General features: G+C 40.1%; 1 protein-coding gene across 4 annotated transcripts in view; it reads left to right on the top strand.

Moving 5' to 3' along the window:
• Positions 1 to 12,179, top strand: part of FBLN5 (fibulin 5) — a 136,830-nt gene extending 124,651 nt beyond the window's left edge. For all 4 annotated transcript variants that reach the window (XM_021004285.2, XM_021004284.2, XM_021004281.2 and 1 more), the window contains exon 11: positions 11,426 to 12,179. In XM_021004285.2, coding sequence (XP_020859944.1) covers positions 11,426 to 11,587 — 162 coding nt within the window. In that variant the 3' untranslated portion in view covers positions 11,588 to 12,179. The remainder of the gene's footprint in view (positions 1 to 11,425) is intronic.
• The last annotated feature ends 8,782 nt before the right edge of the window (positions 12,180 to 20,961 follow it).

Here is a 20,961-nt window from a genome sequence, read left to right as displayed (position 1 = left end):
ATAATCAAGATTGCCAGTCATAGCTTTGGTGAACTCTGGAGCCTCGAGAGATTTAATAGACAACAAAGATAACTTCCCCTGGGACCTTAACTTCTTTTTATGGTGATAGCAGAAACAATCAGCAGGGACCCAGTTCTTTCTGGACCAGTGATCCAGGAGACTAAGTCTTTTTTTTGTTCAATGCGGCAATATTATACTTGCTCAGCGTTAACATCAATTATTCACACACTCCCAAGTACTTCTTGGCCATTTATTGCCATGATTTTCTTAATTTTGACATTGCCTGGAATTTAGGAAATGTCACATCCTGCTCAGTATATTACCAGCAGCATTGGCTGGAGTAGATGTCTACCTTACTAGCTATGATCCTCAGCTAGATTGTCACCAGATACTGCCTTGCCAATTCTAGGAATTCTGGGACATGTTCAGTTTTGGGACATATTCAGTTACCACCATATTGGCCTTGTAATTTTGCTATTAACTTGGTCCTGGGAGCATAAAATCCAGTTATCTAGATCTATTCGTGCAAGAATTTCTCAGAAAAAAAAATATTATAAAGAAATCATGAAACCTTCCATGTATCCTACTAGGGGTTTAATATTATTTGTTAAGAAAAGGAACAGGGAGTTGAGGCTCTGCTATGATAAAAGGGCCTTGAATTCTATTACTATCTGGAATCAATATTGAACCAGCTGGTTCAGATGGGGCAATCTGCAAACCTGACCTCCAGGGATTGTCCAATCTGATTTTGATGCTGGAGGGTAATGAGCAGAAAATAGCCTTCAAGATATGTCATGACCTATATGAGTCCTGGAGTTTGCCATATGGCTTGTACAGTGGCTCTTCACTACTTCATAGGTCCACAATCTCTATTTTTAAAGAACTAATGGACTGTGGGCAGTGGTGTAGTTTGGCTCAATAATAGTTTTATCTGTGCCTGGGATCTCAGATCTCTCTCAACATTCTGAATCCATCTAGGCCATTCTCCTGCCTAGGACAACACCAACTGCCAACTGGAAAAGTAGCACCTGAAAAACAAGAGATGGAATACCTGGAGCACTTAATAAGCTGGTACAGAGGGCATCCACCTAAGGGGGAGGTGATACTATAATGCCAGGAGATGTGCAATGTCTCATCAGTTTAGTAGAATATCAATGCCGTTTCATTTTCAAGTTTACCCTAATAGACCCGTGCAGAAACATCTAAAGGCATTCTAATAGACACCGGAGGCAGGTGGTACATTCTTTGAGTTCAAATAGCATGCTGCCTTGTCTTCCTTCTTGCCACAAACATTGCCTTTCCAAGTTGGTAAAGGTCTTCCAACAATAATATTTTGCTAAGTCACAACCTTGTACTTATGGAAAGCTTCTAAGGGGAGCAATGATGGCCTTGACTGCATCCGAAAGAAGAGGGGGCCAGGCAAGGGTGTTAACAACCAGCTCTCTGAAAAAAAAAGTATACTTGACCTATTTTAGTTTAATTAGCATTATTAATATTTTCTCCATCAACAAGGCAAAGAAATTAAACCTTCATTTTTAGTGTTTATTTCTGAAATGTAAATGCTCACAAGAGCAGCTAGGTGGCACAGTGGATAGAGTGCCATGCCTGGAGTAAGGAAGACCTGAGTTCAAATGTGGCCTCAAACACTTACCAGCTATGTGACTCTGGCAAGTCATTTCAGCCTATTTGCCTCAGTTTCCTCATCTGTAAAGTGAGCTGGAGAAGGAAAAGGTAAACCGCTTCAGCATCTTTGCCAAGAAAACCCCAAATGGGGTCAGAAAGAGGCAGACATGACTGAAAAAGAGCAAATGCTCACAATGAAAATTCAACAATCAGCTCTTAAGAGCCAGTCCAAACTGGCTGCAGCACACCCTTGGAAGGCTATCATGCCTCTGCTATAGAAGGACAGTCTATCTGACTGATTTCTCATATGAGGAGTCACCCTTGCTTTGTACTTTTCATCATTCGTAGTGCTTTCCACACCTGTTCAGTGCAAGTCTTCTCTATGTCCTTGGACCTTTTGCTCTTGGACTCAGCTCATGATTTCCTTCCTCAGGCTCTAGACCGGATACCTGTTGCCTCTAGGCTTCAGCCTCAACCCAGATTTCTATTTACTCTCTTGAATCTTGATTTAAACCTTGCTCCCTTTCTGCCCAGTTGTGTTCTTTTCCTCTGGGTTTGCTAATTGCCTCTAATCTTCCCTATACTTCTGGCCCCCTCCACCTCTCTCACTTTTGACCTTGGGCCTCAGTTTACTTATCTGTAATATGAAGGGGGTAGACTTGTTCTCTGAGGTCCCTTCTGGCACAATGAACCAAAGTGTTAAAGCCGCCAGCCTCCCCCCAGTGAAGCAGTTCACAGCCTTAGTCACTGTAGAGGAATTTTCCACGTTTTATGCGAGATACTTATGTTCCATTTCACTTTTGTTCCTTAAAGTGCACTATTTTTCCTATTCTACTGACATCCTGAGAGGCCGCGGAGACAAGAGCATTGCATAGGGAGGTGTCCTTGGAGCCAGAAATACCTAGGTTTAATCTTCAACCTGACACATATTAGCTATGGGACCTATACGAGTCAATTTATCTCTCAGTGCTCTAACCAAATTATATGGAAAGTGCTCCCCTGCCATAGGAGAGGGAGTTTTTTCATTTGGGAGTTCTACATACATTAAATTCATAGGTCCAGTCCCTATCCCTACTAACACTATGTGTGGTAGTTTGCCTGAAATTCCCTCTTAGAATTTAGCAGTTAAAGTACTACTGAGGATTTTAAGGTAACAACGTTGAGCCAACAACCACAGCACTGCACATGTATACAGTGTCTCTCCCTCTCTCTGTCTCTGTCTCTTTTTCTCTGTCTGTCTCTGTCTCCCTCTGTCTCTCTCTGTCTGTCTCTGTGTCTCATGCACTGCTCTTCTGGTTGAGCTCTTTTGGGACTCTGTTATTTCCGATGAACCACACAGAGTGCAAATGGACTACTTTAATGGATGACTGGTATTTATCGTTATCCAGGTGGTTTGGGGACATGATCATATCTGGCAAATGGGCCACAGTCACAGGATTCTAACCGTGCCAAGTTTTCTTTCATATGGAGTAGAGTTACAGAGCCAAGCTGAGCTGACATTCTCCAGCCTGCCCATTTCCTGATTGTCAAACAATGCTGATCACACATGAAAACATACTCTCTGATCCAGGGCCAAACTGGGAGTGTACATCCAAGAATGGGGTGGGGGGAGAGGAGTGGCTAGAAGAGCAATGGTCTGGGTGGGCCATGGACCCCCTTCCCTCTTAGCAAATGTAGTGCCTCGTGGGGGCAGTGATAATTGGCGTCCTTCACTATCCACTGTCCTAACTAATGTGGAGAGGCTGGCATGGGTTTCCCCATAAAGGAATGTGTGGCTGGGGTAAATCATCCTGTCTTTCTCCTCCTCCCTCCCGACATTATTTACTCAGGTGAAATCATGTTAGAATGAGCTTCATAACTCACTGAATGTTCGAAAAGGAAAGAATTTCACAAATCATCTAGTACAATTCTCCTCTTTTTACAAATGAAGAAACTAAGATCCAGAGAGGTGATTTTGCCCAAGGTGTCATAGCCAGTCAATTACAGAATTCCAGCGCTCTTGATCTGCACCATAAAAAAAATCACAATGCATGCAATCTCAGAAGTGAGAGTTGCTAGAAAGGGAAGGGGTTTTCCCTTGTCCCCTCCCCCTCCCCCCTTTTTTCATCCTCCTTCACCAGGAGAATCTGGTGATAAAAGGCAGGGAACTTAGGGAAAAACAATACAGCAGAGTAGACAGCACGTTGGTCTTAAAATCAGAAAACCTGGTTTTTTAATCCCTCCTTTACAATTACCAACTATGTGGCCTCAGGCAAGTCACATGACCTGTCTGAGCTTCAGTTTCCTCATCTGTAAAATGGGGATAATAGTACTTGTACTATCTAGCATACAAATCTGCTACGAGGAAATGCCTTATGAACTTTACATATAATCAATCATCAGTGTAGTAAAGAGCTATTATTATTTCTAAAGCACAAATGAGGATAACAAGCAGCAGGCGTCCACAGTCTGCTGAATCAGATAATATGGAATTGGATCAAAGGTGCATGTAGAGAGGTTTGTCTTAACAAAAAGAAGGTCCTCCTTTTCATGTGAGTCAGGGGTGAAGGAGGAAACAGTGTGGAAAGACATCTGAGTGATGTGAGATGAAGAAGTGAGGAGAAGAGAGGGCTATTGGCAAATGACCTTGATTTTTTTCAGTGAAGTATGAGGCAAGGTTCTCACCTGAGAGGACGAAGGAGAGGGTGCCATGGGAAGCTTGAGAAGTGATGAAAAGGTTTGTAATAGCTAATGAGCCGAATGGGATAGTGGATTGATTAGGGAGGTCTGAAAAGACTGCCATGCTGCAGTGAGGACTCACTTGAGATTATGTGACATTAAGTTGTAGTTGACTCAGTCAAAGTGATTTTATGATTTTCCTCCAAATCAGTTCAGCAATACATGAATGGGAGCAAAGTTTAGCGAAGATGGGTTTAACCCAAGGTTGGTAGTTGGCAAGGCATGATTGGCAATAGGATAAAGGGTCAAGGGACTCATGAAGAATAGTGTAGAGTTGAACTGATTCATCAAAAGGGAGAGATTGGGAAGAAAGGAGAGTATAACCAGTGTAGGGGTAATGTCCTGGGAAAAAAACTGAGAGATGAAGGCACTGGAGGTCACAAGGTAGATGAAAGAATCGTTATTGTTGTTTAGTCATTTCAGTTGTGTCTGACTCTTCATGACTCCATTTGGGGTTTCCTTAACAGAAACACTGGAGCGGTTTGCCATTTCCTTCTCTAGCTCATTTTACAGATGAGGAAACTGAGGCAAACAGGGTTAAGTAACTTGCTCAGGGTTACACAGCTAGTAAATGTCAGGTCTTCCTCCTTCCAGGCCAGGTTGGCTGCTCACTACACCACCTACCTGCCCCAAAGGAAGCATAGGCATGGGGAAGCTGGAATAATAAAATATGATCAGTTAAAGGGATTTTTGTGTTCACGAACATGGTAGTGGAACACGTGTAGATAACAGCAAGATCAAGAGTGTGACCCTTTCCTTGTGAGGCTGAAGTGGAATGGAATGGGGGTAGATAATGGGAATTGAGTAGATTGAGGAACTAAGGAGTTAGGGTCTTTGAGGAAATAATCAATATGTATCTTGAGGTCTTCTAGTGTGAGGGCAGGAGTTGTAGTGAAAAGAAAGACTGTGAACCAAGCTCTTAAGGAAGAAGAGTGTCCTGAGGGTCAAGAGATAATGACCTTTAGAATCTTGTTCGGAGAATAATTTTGTATTGAATGAGGAATGAAGGAGGAAAGGTTACCGAGTGATATGGTTAGTGGGAGAGCCTGGAAATGGCAACCAGGAAGAAATATCTCTTTTCCCATCATGATCAATGAGTCAAGTAAAAGTGAAAAATATAAGACTGGAATGAGTGGCCAGGAATGAAATATCATTAGAAGGGAGCCAGGCCTCAGTGAGAACAAGAATATAGAGGGACTGGGAAAGGGAAAGGCTTAAGAAGAAAGCAAATTTGTTAGGTATTTAGAGAATGCAACAAATGGAGTGGGTAACTCTGGAGTGAGACCATGTGGGGAGGGGGCTGGGTTGAGGGGAAATGAGAAGAAGGGAATATGCAATGGGAGATGGGAAATGAGATTTGCATAATGACAACCAGGAGTTCAGAATCTTTGGGATGGGAAGAATATGAGAAAGTGTGAGAAGTGAGTCTACGCAGAGTGTCAAATGCTTGGAGAGAGGTCTGTTGAAGGAAGTAAGTGATTAGACTGTTCAAGGCCCTCCCTTGAGATCTAGACTAGACAGATCTTTTTTGATCCTGATTCTGTTATATAACATGCTAGCTGTCCCTCTCAACTTCGTATCATCTGCAATTTTTTTGCTCAGATTGGACCCATATTTTATTCTAGAGTGTTTCCCACCCTTCCTAGACTGACTTGTCCAGGGTCCTACAGACATCTATGTCAAAGGAGTGACTCAACCCCAGGTTTCCTGACTCCAAGGCTGGTTCACATTATAACACATGGCCTCCCCACCCAACCCCACCTTTTTCCTTTCTCAAAAATGCTAAGATACAGTGATCACTCTTCTCCGAGGTGACAGCTGTTTCTACTTCAGAACCCAGTTCTTTGGTAAGAATCAAGTCCAACAGAGCAATTCAACACAATCATTCCTCTACCTTTTGAAAGGTGAAATTTTCATTAAGGCAAACTAAGAAATAATTCTTATTTAGTTTTTGTAAGCATTCCTTCAGTTGATCTGAATATTGCCTGATGGTCTCAAGGCCCTTTATCTTTTTTGGTTGTATGCTTTGGACTCTCTTCATCTTTCTCTTATTCTTTTAAAATGTGATGGCCAGAACTGAATCCAGTATGGCAGGTCACAGAAAGACATTTTATTTTCCTTGATCTAGACATTCTCTCTCTTTCTGTCTCTCCCTGCTCCCCCCTCCCATCTGTCTTAATTCAATCTGTTTGCATTTTTATTTTTTGTCTCTATTTTTTGTGCATATTGAGGTTCACAGCTTACTAAAACCCTCCAATCTCTTTTGGACTAACTGCTATTTGGCCACATTTCCCCCATCTTATACTTATCAGTTAATTCTTTGAACCAAAGCATAAGACTATTGATCCTTATTAAAAGTCATCTTAGCCTAACCTTGAGACCTTTTGTGGATCTGTACTCTGCTATTCAATATAGAAGAACTATAGCTTTTCAATTTACAAATTTGATGACCATGTCATCTACACACACACACACACACACACACACACACACACAAACACAAACACATCCCATTGATGAAAATGTTTAATTAGCACAAGGCCAAGCGCAGATCATTGGAATGGTTTACTAGAGTCTTCCCTCCAAGCTAAGGACCCATTAATGAATTTCTTTGGATCTAGCTATTCAGTCAATTCCAAATCAGCACTTTGGCAGAGTGGAAAGTACATTGGCTCCAGAGTGAAAGGCCCTGAGTTCAAATGTCACTTCTCACACACTTACCATCTATGTGATCTTGGACAAATCACTTAACCTCATTGGATCTCAGATTTTCTACCTTTGAGATCCCTTTCAATTCTAAATCTCTATCCTGTTACTCTAGATAACTTACATCTTTCCATCTAGTATAAAAGGACAGCATGGAGAACTTTGTTCAATGCTTTTCTGACTTGTAGGTGAAGAATATCTACAGGATTCCCCTGATCTAATAGTTATGTGACTGTTGAAAAAGGAAATGAAGCCATCTTGACGTGACCTGTTTTTGATGAAGCCACTCTGACTCTGTGATCAGTGCTTTCATTTCTAAGTATTTACTAACCATCCCTTTAACAATACATTCTAGAATTTTGCCAGAAATCAAAGCCAAAACCACATCTTTTGAAAATCAGAAGACTATTTGCCCCTTTCCAGTCATGCAACATGTTTCCCATTCTCCTTGATTCTGAAGAGTACTGACGATGACTCAGTAATTACATCTGCCAGTTCCGTCCATATCTAGAGGCATAGCTGGTCTGAGCTCTAGTGCACCTGACATCATTCTTGTAGAATCATGCCATACCTTTGTATTTATCTTCCATTATCTATCCTTGCTTTAGTCTTCTATGCATATCTTTAAAAAGATCTAATTTGGTTGATGAATTACCTGTGTTATCCGCATTAGTTTCTTTAAATGATACCCCTTTTTCTCCCCTTCACAAATTTTCTTTTCCTATCTTCAAATGGTATTCATTCATTTTCTCTGGGTTGGGTTCTGTTATAGTATTTTGCTTTAATTAATTAATTATTTTTGTGAGGCAATTGGGGTTAAGTGACTTGCCCAGGGTCATACAGCTAGTAAGTGTCAAGTGTCTAGTCTGAAACTGAATTTGAACTCAGGTCCTCCTGGCTCCAAGGCCGGTGCTTTATCCACTGTGCCTCCTAGCTGCTCCCATTACAGAATATTTTAGGGCACAGTATTCTACATAAAACCTTCTCTGAACCCTTCCAAATCTGCTCCCCCCAAATATAGGATTCATGTCAGACTGATTGGCTTTCTTTTCCTCTGTATCAAATTCTAAAGACAGACTGACCACTACTTCCCAGGTTGCAAACATTTCCACTTTGGCAAACAAGTTTCTACTTGCTGAGAATGGCTTTCAGAATAGTGGTTCCTCTCGTTTGTTTGAATCCCCAGCTGCAGCCTCTGATATTTCCACATACCATTAATTTTTTTTTAGATGTGTCTCTTACATGTAGCGAAATGATGAGGGGGAAGGATTTTGCTTTATTATCCACTCTGTTATTCTATCTTCCTTCTACTGAATTGTTCAACAAATTCGCATTTAAAGTTATGATATTTAGGTTTGGGCTTTCTTCTGTTTATTTCTTTTGTATTTATTTTTAAGTCAGTACCAATTACTTTGGTACTGGTCTGTTCCTCCCTTAGTGCCATGAATTGTTTCATTCCAAATTCTTTGAATTTAATTAAATTATTAATTTCTCTCTCTATGTTTTTTTTCCTTGACCTTCCAAAGGGAAGGTCATGCTTAGTGTTGTTCAAAATCTTCAATTTCCCCAAACTTCTTAGTTTAAGTAACATCCTTTAGAAATACCCTTTCCCAAGAAATTATCCTTTACTTTTCCTTCTTCCTCATTCCTCTCTTCTTTTAGTCTATTCTGAACTCTAACATAGGCTTCATTGTCTCTATTCTTCTTTATCCTCTCTGACTCCCTCATGAGGATAATGTTCCTGGGGTACCAGATTTGAACTTCCTCCTTATCCTATTTCTTTGTTGGCGCATATGTACATCTTTTCCCATTTCATTATTTTCTTCTGTCCCTTACTCTTAGAAATACCATTTCAAGAAGGAAGCATTGTTCATCGGAAGCACTGCTTTGCAGAGGGAGTTGTTCTGTGTCCTGAATCACGAGGCCTAGTCCTATCCTCTGCCCTTGCTATGATCACTCAGTATTCCTGCTAGGTGGTGCAGCAGAACTTATGAGGAACACCTGTGATGAAATCCAGCCTCAGGCATTTACTAGCTGTGTGACTCTGAGCAAGTCACCTTACCTTTCCCTGCCTCAGTTTCCTCACCTGTAAAATGGGGATAATAATACTACCTACTTCCTGGTGTTGTTGTGAGGACCCACTGAGATAATATTTGTAAAGTGCTTTGAAAACATTAAAATGCTATAGAAAGGCTAGCTATTATTACTCCTAAAGCCATGATAACCTCCACCTCTGTTTCTATCTCCTTCCTGCCTAGAGACAACTAGGTGATGCAATAGATAGGGTGCTGAACCTGGAGTGAGGAAGATCTGAGTTCAGATTTGGCCTCTGATACTTACTTTGTGACCCTGGGCAAGTCATTTAACCTCTGTTTACCTCAGTTTGCTCAGTTATAAAATAGAGATAATAACAGATCCTCCCTCTTAAGGTTATTGTGAGGATGAAATTAGATGATATTTATAAAGTGTATAACATAGTGCCTGATACTTAGTAGGCATTATATAAATGCTTATTCTTGTTCCCTGTCAAAATGGATGTTGGTTGTCATTGGGGACTTATATACCCCTTCTCTTGGAGTGGGATACAGCCCTCAGAAAGGGAGGTCTTGTAGTATAAAAATACTCCTTAGAAGAAACCAATTATAAGGTCCTTGTCTCTTATTACAGGCACATACCTCCCATCCCAGAACATTCTTTAATTTTAATTTACCTTTTCTTTTCCTTTCAGGGGAAATGACTTGAAATTTTCTTAGCATACAATCCTATTAGGCTTTCTTACTTCCTACCTTTTTATTTATTTCATTCCTTTTAATTTTTTATGCATATTTCTATATATCAGTTCTTTTTCTGGAGGTGGATAGCATCTTCCTTCATAGGTCCTTTGTAGTTGATTAGAGTAATTATAATTATAATAGTATATTTATATATTATACATAATAATTGTAATATAATTATAATATTGTTCACAGTTGTTCTAACATTATTGCTGTTACGGTGTATGTTCTCTTGGTTTTGCTCATTTCACTCTTCATTACGTTATGCAAATCTTTCTATGTTTTCCTAAAATCAACAACCTCATCATTTCTTACAGCAGAGTAATATTCCATCATGATCATATGCCATAATTTGTTTAGCCATTACCCAATTTCATTCTTTTTAAATAAGTTACTCTCTTACACAGCCATACGCAGTCATGCCCCTCCTTCCCACCCCATATTTCAGTGGTAACTGTGAGGTTGAATTTGTTTCCTAGCTTTAAGACCTTTGTTTTGTTTTGTTTTTTTACTTGTTAGCCTTGCTTTGTGCATTTGAGGCTAGATATCTGAAGCCAGGCATTTTATTGATAATTACTTTCTTATATTTTGTCTGCTGTGAATTGTATCTCTACTGCTATTCTTCCTATAGTAACTACTCATACCTTGCTATGTTGTGGCTACTCTTTATAATATCTAGCTCAGCATACATGCCATTTTGTCTCCCTGCCTTTTTTCTCCTTTTGATTAGATGTGCAAGATATATGTGTGTGTGTGTGTGTGTGTGTGTGTGTGTGTGTGTATGTGTGTGTGTATGTCTGGCTCTGTTTATGTATATAATGTCACACATAAACACACACGCAGAGCATATGATGAAACTGCAGCTCAGGGAGCTGATGTTATTTTCTCAAGATCACAAAACGAGTCATGAAGGAGCTGAATCTAAAACTGAAATCTTAGGCCCTAGAGTCTGCCCTGCTATTGTTCAGTAACTGCTTTGGGATCTTTGGAGAGAAACCTTCCATGCTGTGGAATTAGTCCCTCTGAATTACTGTCTTATTGATCTCATCTCTGGCACTTAATTCTAGTGCTTTCCCTCTGTCGATTATCTCCTATTTACCCTGTGCAATATTTTGTTGGTGTATAATTATTTGCATGTTGTCTCTTTCACTAGACTGGGAGCTCTTGAGGGCAGGGGATATCTTTTGCCTTTTTAATTTTTTTCTTTTGGTATCCTTAGAGCTTAGCACAGTGCCTGGGCTTAGGCAAGTGACTGTGTCTCTGACTTTCAATTTCCTGCTCTTCTGCATATCATGGTGTGGAAGTGATGAGTTTTCAAAGGCTCAAAGTTCTGGCAGGTCTTACCAAAGCAGTAAGATTTTGAGTATGGTCTAAAGACCAGCCTAGCTAAGGCTCATTCCTAGCAGATTTGCTATATAAGGTGGTGAATTCTTTGACCATGGTCAAGCAGGAACCAGATTAAAAAATAAACAAACAAACCCTAAACTTACAATAGGGATAATGTTGAGTTCTTGTGAAAAAAAAATTGCTTTGTTAACCTTTAGGTGCTATAGAAATGTGAGCTTTTCTTATTATTACAGTCATTGTTTTTGTTCTTTCTGTAGCAAACTGGACCCATCAGTGCCACCCTGGTGATGACTCGCCCTATCAAAGGGCCTCGGGACATCCAGCTAGACTTGGAAATGATCACTGTAAACACCGTCATCAACTTCAGGGGCAGCTCTGTCATCCGGCTGAGGATATATGTGTCACAGCATCCATTCTGAGTCCCAAGCTAGGGATTTTTTTTTTTTTAACACTCCTACATGCCAGAAACAAGAGGAAAAAAAAAAGAGAAAAAGGAACTTTATCCCTTTCCTGCTGAATGTTTCTCTCAGGAGTCAGTGCTAACTGTTCTGACTCCACAATCAGTTATCACCGTGTTGACCTGCTGGTCCATGACACTCTGAGGAAGCACTGCCCCCATCCCCAGAACTTTCTATGATGTAAACAAGTGGAAGTGTATTATCATGTGGCTCCATTTGATGTCAGTGGTGATTTTTAAATTTGGTTATTTCTGTCTTTTCTATTTGATTAGGTTTGGCCAGGGTATGATTATACTGCAAAGGACTGTGAACACCTTTCCTCTGCTCAGCCCTTCCCTTTTCTTCCTTGCCCTTCCTGTTTGGAGCTATGATGCTGCTTTGCAATGGCCCCAAAGAACTGGTGGAGAATGCTGGGTGTAGCTAGTTTGCTCTTGCATGTCCTGAGAAGGCTATAAAAATCAAATTGTGGCAGGATGTAAGCATTTTTATAGAGTTTGTTTAAAAAACATGTCTGGAATTGTCAACCATAAAAGAAGTTTCAGTTGTTCCTAAATTTGTCTGATGGTTTACTCCTTTCTTGACCATCTTGGGCCCATTAAAAAAAGAAACAGAATGGGAATGGGGGATGTGGGGATTGGATGAAAATCTTTCAACATGTCCTTAAAAATCACTTTCATATTTGATTTTTCCAAACTAATTTTCCTACACACTGTTGCATAGCCTATGGTGATATAACTAACTTCAGAAGTTTGAGGACTGGTGGTTTTACTCCACTGAAGTGGATATTCCTTTCACAGATGCAAAATCCAACTCTTTCACACCTTATCATATGGTCTTCATTGGATGCCTTGTCTGAAAAAATTCATCATATGATGACCAACCCTCTGGCAATCAACTTCATTGTAATAAATCATATTTATGTAACACTTTAATATGTACAAAATACAAACATCAAAACAATTCAAAGAGGTCGTGAGTATAAGAAATATTGTCCCTATTTTATAGATCAGGAAACTGAGGTCCAATGAAATTATTTCCCAGAGAAGTACACACAGCTAGGAAGTGACCAAGCCAGGACTCAAATCCAGGTTTTCTGAATCCAACTCCAATTTCTACTACAGTCTATTGTGTATCCGGGAAGGACCCTTTAGTCATACATTCTTTAGAATTATTCCACAAATAAAATTGGGATGCAGGGGACTCCAGCCCCAATTCAGTAATAAAAAATCTTCTCTATTTTGCTCACTTTGACTTGCCGTTATGGGTTAGCTCTAGTTCTGCTAAAGCCCTAGTTATTGTGGACAAGAGCAGAAAGACCACTAGGCATTCATTTTCGAGTCATATGAAAATGTTATTTTCAATAGCTTTTAGTGAGGCAGGGGAAGCTAACCTTGAGTTAGTCAATGGATTTGTTACATTTTGATTGTTAAACCATTTAAACTCCCTGGGATTCAGTCACCTAATCCATAAAATGAAAGGACTACACTAGATCTCTAGGTCTTTTCCAGCTTCAAATCTTAATATCCATTTTTTAAAAAGCTGACTGTGCTTTCTAGTACTCAAAATCATCCAGCCTGAGGATGAAATCAAGTTTTGGTAGGCTTTATTAAAAGACAAAGTCTGTCAAATCCTTGCCACAAAGTATACCTGGGTGCTAGTGAAGTTATCTTACCAAACAACACCTTTCCTGTTAATTAGAAATCTTGAATTGGAGGTACCAAACATTTCTCCTCTGACATATTTCTTTTAGTCAACCTAAAAGCTTCTGATTCATGTAGTAGGGTGAGGTGGGAGAAATGAGAATGAATGCTGCTGATTGAGGTGACAGACCTAGTTTGTGGCACAGGGTGGAGAGAGACTAGAAGTGCAACTTGTTAGTGGGTATGGTGGTTGTCGTTTTTGAAATCCTCAAGGGAAGTTGGGAGCTTGGTAATGGTAGCCAATTTGGAGACTGGTCAGGTAAGTCTTGAGCTCTATCAGTAGATTTGTTACAATCAAGTTGTTGGCAAACATTGACTTGAGTTAGTTTTTTACTGGGTCAGTGAATTGTTGGTCAACAAAATTTGTTGGGAGGTAGATCTTATTTGTTTTCTAGCTGGAATGGACCTTAAAGATCATCTAGTAAACTGAGGCCCAGAGAGGATCAGGTTGACTGAAGATAATCCAAGTGGCAAGCAGCAGCTCTGAGATTGTCAATAGTATTCTGCTCTAAAGCTGATGGGATTTTCATTAGGCCAAACTATCTCATGCAGTTCTTAGATAAAAGCTAGGAAAAGCAGGAAGCCATAATACCTAGCTTCTTCACCTTCTACATAGGCACATTTCTGCCCCCTAAGAAAGGATCTTTGTATGGCTTTTTATGAGGAAAGATATCTTTATACGTCCACACTGCCTACCTGCTCTTATAGTCTTTGGTGGTTTTAAACTAAAGACCGGCACCTTCAAATTATTTCCATTTGCATTCATCCAGTCAAGTTCTACTGACAAAGAGAAAAACTGCTGAGAACATCCCAGACTCACAGCCTGGAAAAGACACGTTTATTCACCATTTCATTCCACACACCCTTCTGTCTGTTGGTACAGCTTCATTGTCTAGACTCAGATCAGACTCACAGATTGTTGGAGCTGGAAGGGACCAGAGAGCTCGTCTACTTCAAACCCTTTGTTTTACAGACTAGGAAAATATGGGGAAACAGGGTAGGGCAGCAGAAAAAGCCCTTTCTCTGGAATGAGAGGACTTGGGTTCAAATCTCACCTCTGATGCTCACTACCTCTGTAACCTTGGACAAGTCACCCAACTTGCCTAGGCCCACATGTTTGCATCTGTAACAAGAGAGCGATAAATTAGATTACCTTTGAGATTTCTTTCACCTCTAGGCCCAGATCCAAGGCCAAAGCATAGTTGAGCCCAGATGGATTCTTCCTTTCCGCACAAGTCATACAGATCAGTGAGGAAGGGCAAGGGCACCAGATGCTGTCTCTCGTTTTGAACGAGTGCACTTTGTCGCTGCTTTGTAGAAAACAAACCTGTGCTGCTGAGTTCTTGAGTTTTTACACAACGGAAGGACCCGGTTTCATTTTGCTCCTGGAGAAGAGGAAAAGGAGAATGTGTCTTGGTGATTTAGAGACCCACTGGCCCCCAGGGTGCCACATTTGGAACTAAACTCAAATCTCTGGGGCCTGGACCTTGTTTGTTCACAGAGCGACTCATAAAACCTTCAAAGACTCAAGGGGCTCCCTGGACATTAGATTGCTCTTTCAAAACAATGCTGTGATGAGTTAAGTGTAAATGAATCAGGAGCATGTGGATTCAATTTTCCTTAAAATACACTCGGGCTTAAAAATTAAAGGGGGAAAAATGCTTGGGGCAATGTGTGCACTGTATTGCCAAACCCCAAACATTTGGGAAACCGTTCAAGAGGCTCAGATCATCCAATGAGCTGTTTGCTTCACCCACCCCTGGGGAAAAGCAGGGTGTTGTTATTTTCACAAGATCGAGGATAAACTGTTTTTTGGGGCAACAATATTGTCCTCCATTGTGGAATCCGATGAGGGTTGTTCTCTTCTATCACTTCTTCAGACATAAATCTTCCACACTTGGCCTTAGTTAGTCATTTCCTATGTCGGTGGAATGGGATTGCCTTCTCCTCCACTACCCTGTTCTGCCTGAACACAAGAACTTAAAATCACAGAAAATTAACTCTGCAGAGACCATCTCAGGGGTTTTTAGCTTGGGGTCTGTGAAGTTGTTTGTAAAAATATTTTGACAATTGTTATTTCAATATAATTTGTTTGTTGTATGCTTTTGTAAACATGATTCTGAGGAGTCCATAGAGTTCGCCAGACTGCCAAAGGTGTCCATAATACACAGAGGTTAAGAGTTACTAATTCAGACCAACCTCCTAACTTTTCAGATGAGAATGCTATAGATCAGAGAGGAGGAGTAAGTCACCCAAGACCACAATCGAATTAAATCAAAGGAATCCAGCCTTAAAAGGGGGGAATAGAGAATTAGACTTTAGGGCCAACAGTCGGAATTTCTCCCAAATTATAATTTCACACAGTGGTTTACTCATCACAGTGCTTTCTAAATGGAATAAAGCTCACTTACCTATGATTAACCCATGTGCTTGAAAACCTGATTAGGTAACAGATTTGGTCCTTGGGGTGCTATTTTCCTAGTCTGTGAGCTCATTTAATTTAGAAATTTTGATTTTTGCCACATGATCAGTGTAGTTCGTATGTATCTTTGAGGCCCCAAAACAGGACCATTATTTTGCAACCTACAAAAAAAATTAAGGGAAGTGGCATCAAATAGTGGAAAAAATACTGGACAAGGACAAAGGTGAGACAAACTTTGTTTCCAGCTCTATCATTGGTGGGGTAACCTTGGGCAAGCCACATCTCCTCCCTGGACCTCATTTTTTTTTTCCTCTGTCCAATTAGGGGACCAGACTAGAAGCTCTTGAAGGTTTCTTTGTAGGTCTAGCATTCCAGGGATCTAGGGAGCTAAGAATCCATCCTAAACCACAGTGGTCATGTGGTGAGATATAATGTTTTGAAAAAGGCCTGCCCTTCACTCACCTCTAATTAAGATGAAAGCCTGTTTTGTAAGAGGCAGTTACAAGCAAAGGATTTGATTAGGCAAAATGCAAGGAGATAATTTCTTTCCCATTATAATTTTTAAAAATCCTAAAGGCTGAGGTCCCCTGAAAATGAAATATTAATACATGAAGCTTTATGAATATTTGAAAGTGTGTGTGTGTGACCATGTTTACTCACTAAAAGTTGAATTATTATGCCAATTTTTCTAGCTCCAATAGAGGTCAGACATGAATATAAGCTAGTAATATTTACAGAATAAAATATCACCCTATTATGAAGATCCTTTTGAACTCTAGATTTCTATGATTCTAGTATCTATGAAATAAATATGAGATATTTCATTGAATCTTAGACTACTAATGTTGCAAGCAGCCTCAGGATATAGAAAGTTGACATGTAAAATGTAGAATTGTAGAGCTAGAAGAAACATTCAAGATTGTCCAGTCCTGTCAGTTTAGAGGTGAGAAAAATAATAGACTTCAGGAGGCAGTGGGATTTTGCATTGGCTGGAGTATGGGTCAACACTTGTCTGCTCTAATATAGGGATGTAACCATTTTGTGAGGGTAGCCATTACCAGAGCTTATTTGGCCTTTCACATTCGTTTTTTCTTTTATTGACTTCTAGGCTTGATGTTATCATGGTAACAAAGCCAGACACAAATAAGAAATTGCTGAGCACATAATACCTAACAATAGGACAGTGACCGTTTTCTTTCCTGAATGCTAAGTTCTGGGTCAAGGGGAATGAATACTTTGAACCTGTACAGGAGGCATGACTTAATAGAAAGCTATGTTGAAGGAGGTCTCTTTTAGTCTGTTTTCTACTTGTTTATTCTGCCTGGTAAAGGGCTACTGACGCACTTGATGTTGAGAAGATGAAGATGTGATGATTTTATTTTATAATTGAATATACATGGGGGCCCTGTATTTATGATACTGCTATTTTAGGGTAGAATTTGTACCTAACCACCTTATGCAGCAAATGACATTAGCTGTGATATAGTGGAAATTATTTGACCTATTCAGTTCAGTAATATCTGACTCTTTGTGACCCCATTTGGTGTTTTCTTGGCAAAGACACTGGAGTGGTTTGTCATTTCCTAGTCCAGCTTATTTTGCAGATGAGGAAACTGAGGCAAACAGGGTTTAAGTGACAAACCTAGGATCCCAGTAAGTGTCTGAGGCCAGATCTGAACTCAGGAAGATGAGTCTTCTTGACTCCAGGCCCAGGACTTTATCCATTGGACCACCTACCTGCCCTGATTTGACCTATAGTATTGGTGTAATAACAAACCTGATTTTCCCTGATGGTTCTACAATTTTTTTTCCACACTTACCTTAACCAAATCTGACCTTGAGCAAGTCACTTAATCTGTTTGGGCTTTGGTTTCCTTGTCTGCAAAAGGACAGGGGTAAAATTACATGATTTTTGAGATCCCTTCCAGTTCTAAATTTGTGGTCCCTATTATCCTAGGTGGTATTTTTAAAGAATATGAATGGCAGAATGGCCATTAATGAGGTACCAAACGGGACAGTGTGCCTGGGCTGACCTTCCTTTATTTTAGTAGTTCATGGCTGTCCTTGCTAGGAGGATCCCTTAGCACTTGAGCTTTAGGAGCAGAAGAGTAGGTGCAAATGTGATCAATCATTTTGCCAGTCTGAGGCAAAATGTTTTTGTTTTGCTAAAAGCTTGTAGTGAGACTTTTTGATCTGTAACTGTTCCCTAAGAAGTAACAACAGCCAGCAACTATGAGTGAAATGAACCCATTAAAAAGTGAACAGAAGTGTCATTACAGGAACAGATTGTTGATGGACTTTGATCCTGGAAATTCTGCTTTAGTTGGCAATGGATAGCACTTTTCTCAGGTGACTGGAATGCTGTTGAGCAATAATGGCAATGCAAAGGCAGTTGCACACAGAGCATCGTGACACCTACTGAAATATGTAAGATAGTGAGTTATGCAACTGCAGTGCATTGGAAGCATGAAAACATAGCAAAGCCAGTTAGTGTTATTTGGGTGTCCGGGAGTCACTGGATAGCTGAGTTCTAGCTTGAAATAGGTCTCAGTTGAGGAAGGAGAATTGTTCTATTCTGTTTTGCTTCCACCTTGGATCTTTATCTGATTCTCTTTTTTCAATATGCTACTCCAGCTATTCCAGTGCTGGCTTACTTCACATAAATGGCTGCTGTAATTTAAGCTAGCAAGTGGCCTGAGTTTTCCCTAGGCTTAATATACAAATCCTTTCTTAATTTCTATCTAGAATAGAGTTGGAATTGGTATAATATTTATGAAGGGGTTACCTTCAGCATGCCCTTGTGAAACTATAGCTTAACAAATTTTACCAAAAAAAAAATTTTGAATCAAAGCCAATGAAATTAAAATGAGAGTCTGGCACGTTTAAAACTGGGTTCATTTTAGCATGCTCTTCCTTTAAATTGGCAATTATAATGAGTCATTAGTATGTACATACTTTTAGTATGTACATTCCTTACTTTTTGAAAAAAAGAAATGGGGATTTCTCTTCAAACTTCGTAGTTTCATACAGAGTTCCCCCAACTCCCTGTCCCCATTTTATCCAGAAGTGCTGAAAGGCAACAATTTTACAGTATTTTTCATACACTGAAGCCTTGTTTAGATCATAATCTGCTTCCTTTGGTAAAGTAAGTGGCCCTTAAAGAAATGCATCGTTCTACATATCCAAGGAGAGCAAATGATTTACTGCTTTGGATTTCCTTTCTATGCTGAAACACAATAACTGATCACTAATTACTGATTGCTGAGCTCTAATAAAAGCTTGTGTTGGAATGCCCTCTTCTTTTCTGAGCAGTCATCGTTCAGGGTTCAGCCATCTTATCCCCCAATGCCCTGTAAACTCACTGAGGGTGGGGACCAGGTTTATTCAAGCTACACATCTCCCTTAATGCCTTGGAGCATAGTAACATGCACACAGTAGGTGCTTACTAAATATTTATTATTTAACCATCAGGTGGAGTTGCTAGCCACTAACATAAATCTATTCAGAAGGAAGGATCAGGTTCTAGATCGGTGTGATGCTCACCCTGGTGTTTACAGTGCTTCACCCCCTAAGTATTAATATTGGAGAGATGCCAAGTTTTCTGTGATTTTCAGAAAGAGGACAACTTTCTCCTCCTCAATTCTACCTTCCTCTGGGTGATCCCCCAGCTTGTTTTCTAGTGTATGTAAATTATTGTGGGTTTACCTAATCAGAATCAGAAACCCCACCTTTAGTAAACCAAACTTCTCCCCTGTACTCATTATGTTTTGCTGAGCACTGGCAATGGGATTTTGTCATAGTGGCGCCATCTTTCCATAGGAATGGAGAGCCACACTTGGATTCTGTATATGTTTTTGCTCTTGCTGTGAAATCAATAAGAGCAAAACAAATCAGGATAACAAAAAAAGACATATGATAAAACATCTAACAACCAGAACCAGATCAAGGTGACCTCCTGGATAATACAAAAGCCACTCCGAACTCAGTAGTTCTAGCAAAGGCACTATTCAGTTTACTTAGCTTGCATGGCTACTCCTCCTAAGGTCCAGCAAAGGAGTACAGACAACACAACACAGTCTACAACTGATTTTCCAATCAGACCCAGTATGGCTAGTCTTTAGGTGAAGATGCTGGAACTCTGAACTCAGCATTCAGCTTCTCTAAAGATCCAGAAACTCATGTCTCTAGACTTAACAACAGGAGTCATGCACTCAGGACCAGTTGCAAAATGAAACCCCTCTAGATGTTGTTTTTCTTTTTAGTATTCTGATGCTGACAGGGACTTCTGATTACTTCTCATCATGGCTAGTTTCTTTATTTGTGAAGCATGAGAAGGTTCCTCAGGAATAAGTCCCAGCAAGGAAAGCTTGCTACCATTCCATCCTGGCATTATCTCATTTAAACTTCAGGACAACCCTAGGAAATTCCTGAGAGGAGGGCTGAAGACAGAGTTTCTATGCTTATTCTCTGGTGTTTTCCAAGTAAGCCATCACATTGTGTATAAATAGAAAAATTGTTGCCTAAGTGTTGCAAAAGTTTAGTCAAGAAAAGTCAACAAACATTTATTAACAATGCCAGGCACTGTTCTAAGCACTAGGGGTACAAAGAAAAGCAAAATATAGTCTCCAACGTTCAAGGAATTCACAATCTAATGGGAGACACAACATGCAAACAACTATGGATAAACAAAGTCACACAATATACTGGGTAAATCAGAGATAATCAATAGAAGGAAGGTACTTCCATTAAGAGGAACAGGGAAAAGTTTCTTGTAGAAGGTGGGACTTTAGCTGGGATTTGAAGGAAACCAGGAGACAGAGAAGAAGAGGAAGAGAATTCCAGGCATGGGAAACTGCTAGTGAAAATGAATGGTGTCAAGAGCAGCTAGGTGGCACAGTGGATAGAGCACGTCCTTGGAGTCAAGAGGACCTGAGTTCAAATCCAGCCTCAGACACTTGACACTTACTAGCTGTGTGGACTTGGGCAAGTCACTTAACCCCAACTGCCTCACCAAAAAAAGGAATATAAGTTGTAGAGAAGGTGCTTCATTGGGGGCAGCTAGGTGGAGCAGTGTGGATAGAGCTCCATCTTTGGAGTCAAGAGGACCTGAGTTCAAATGTGGCGTCAGACACATAACACTTACAAGCTGTGTGACTCTGGGGAAGTCACTCAACCCTAATTGCCTCACCAAAAAAAAAAAAGAAAAGAAAAGA

The sequence above is a fragment of the Phascolarctos cinereus genome, unplaced genomic scaffold (assembly GCF_003287225.1).
Source record: "Phascolarctos cinereus isolate Bilbo 61053 unplaced genomic scaffold, phaCin_HiC Scaffold_3;HRSCAF=262, whole genome shotgun sequence".
Lineage (NCBI taxonomy): Eukaryota > Metazoa > Chordata > Mammalia > Diprotodontia > Phascolarctidae > Phascolarctos > Phascolarctos cinereus.
Note: the sequence above shows the minus strand (reverse complement) of the source record. Positions and strands in the feature narration are given on the sequence as shown.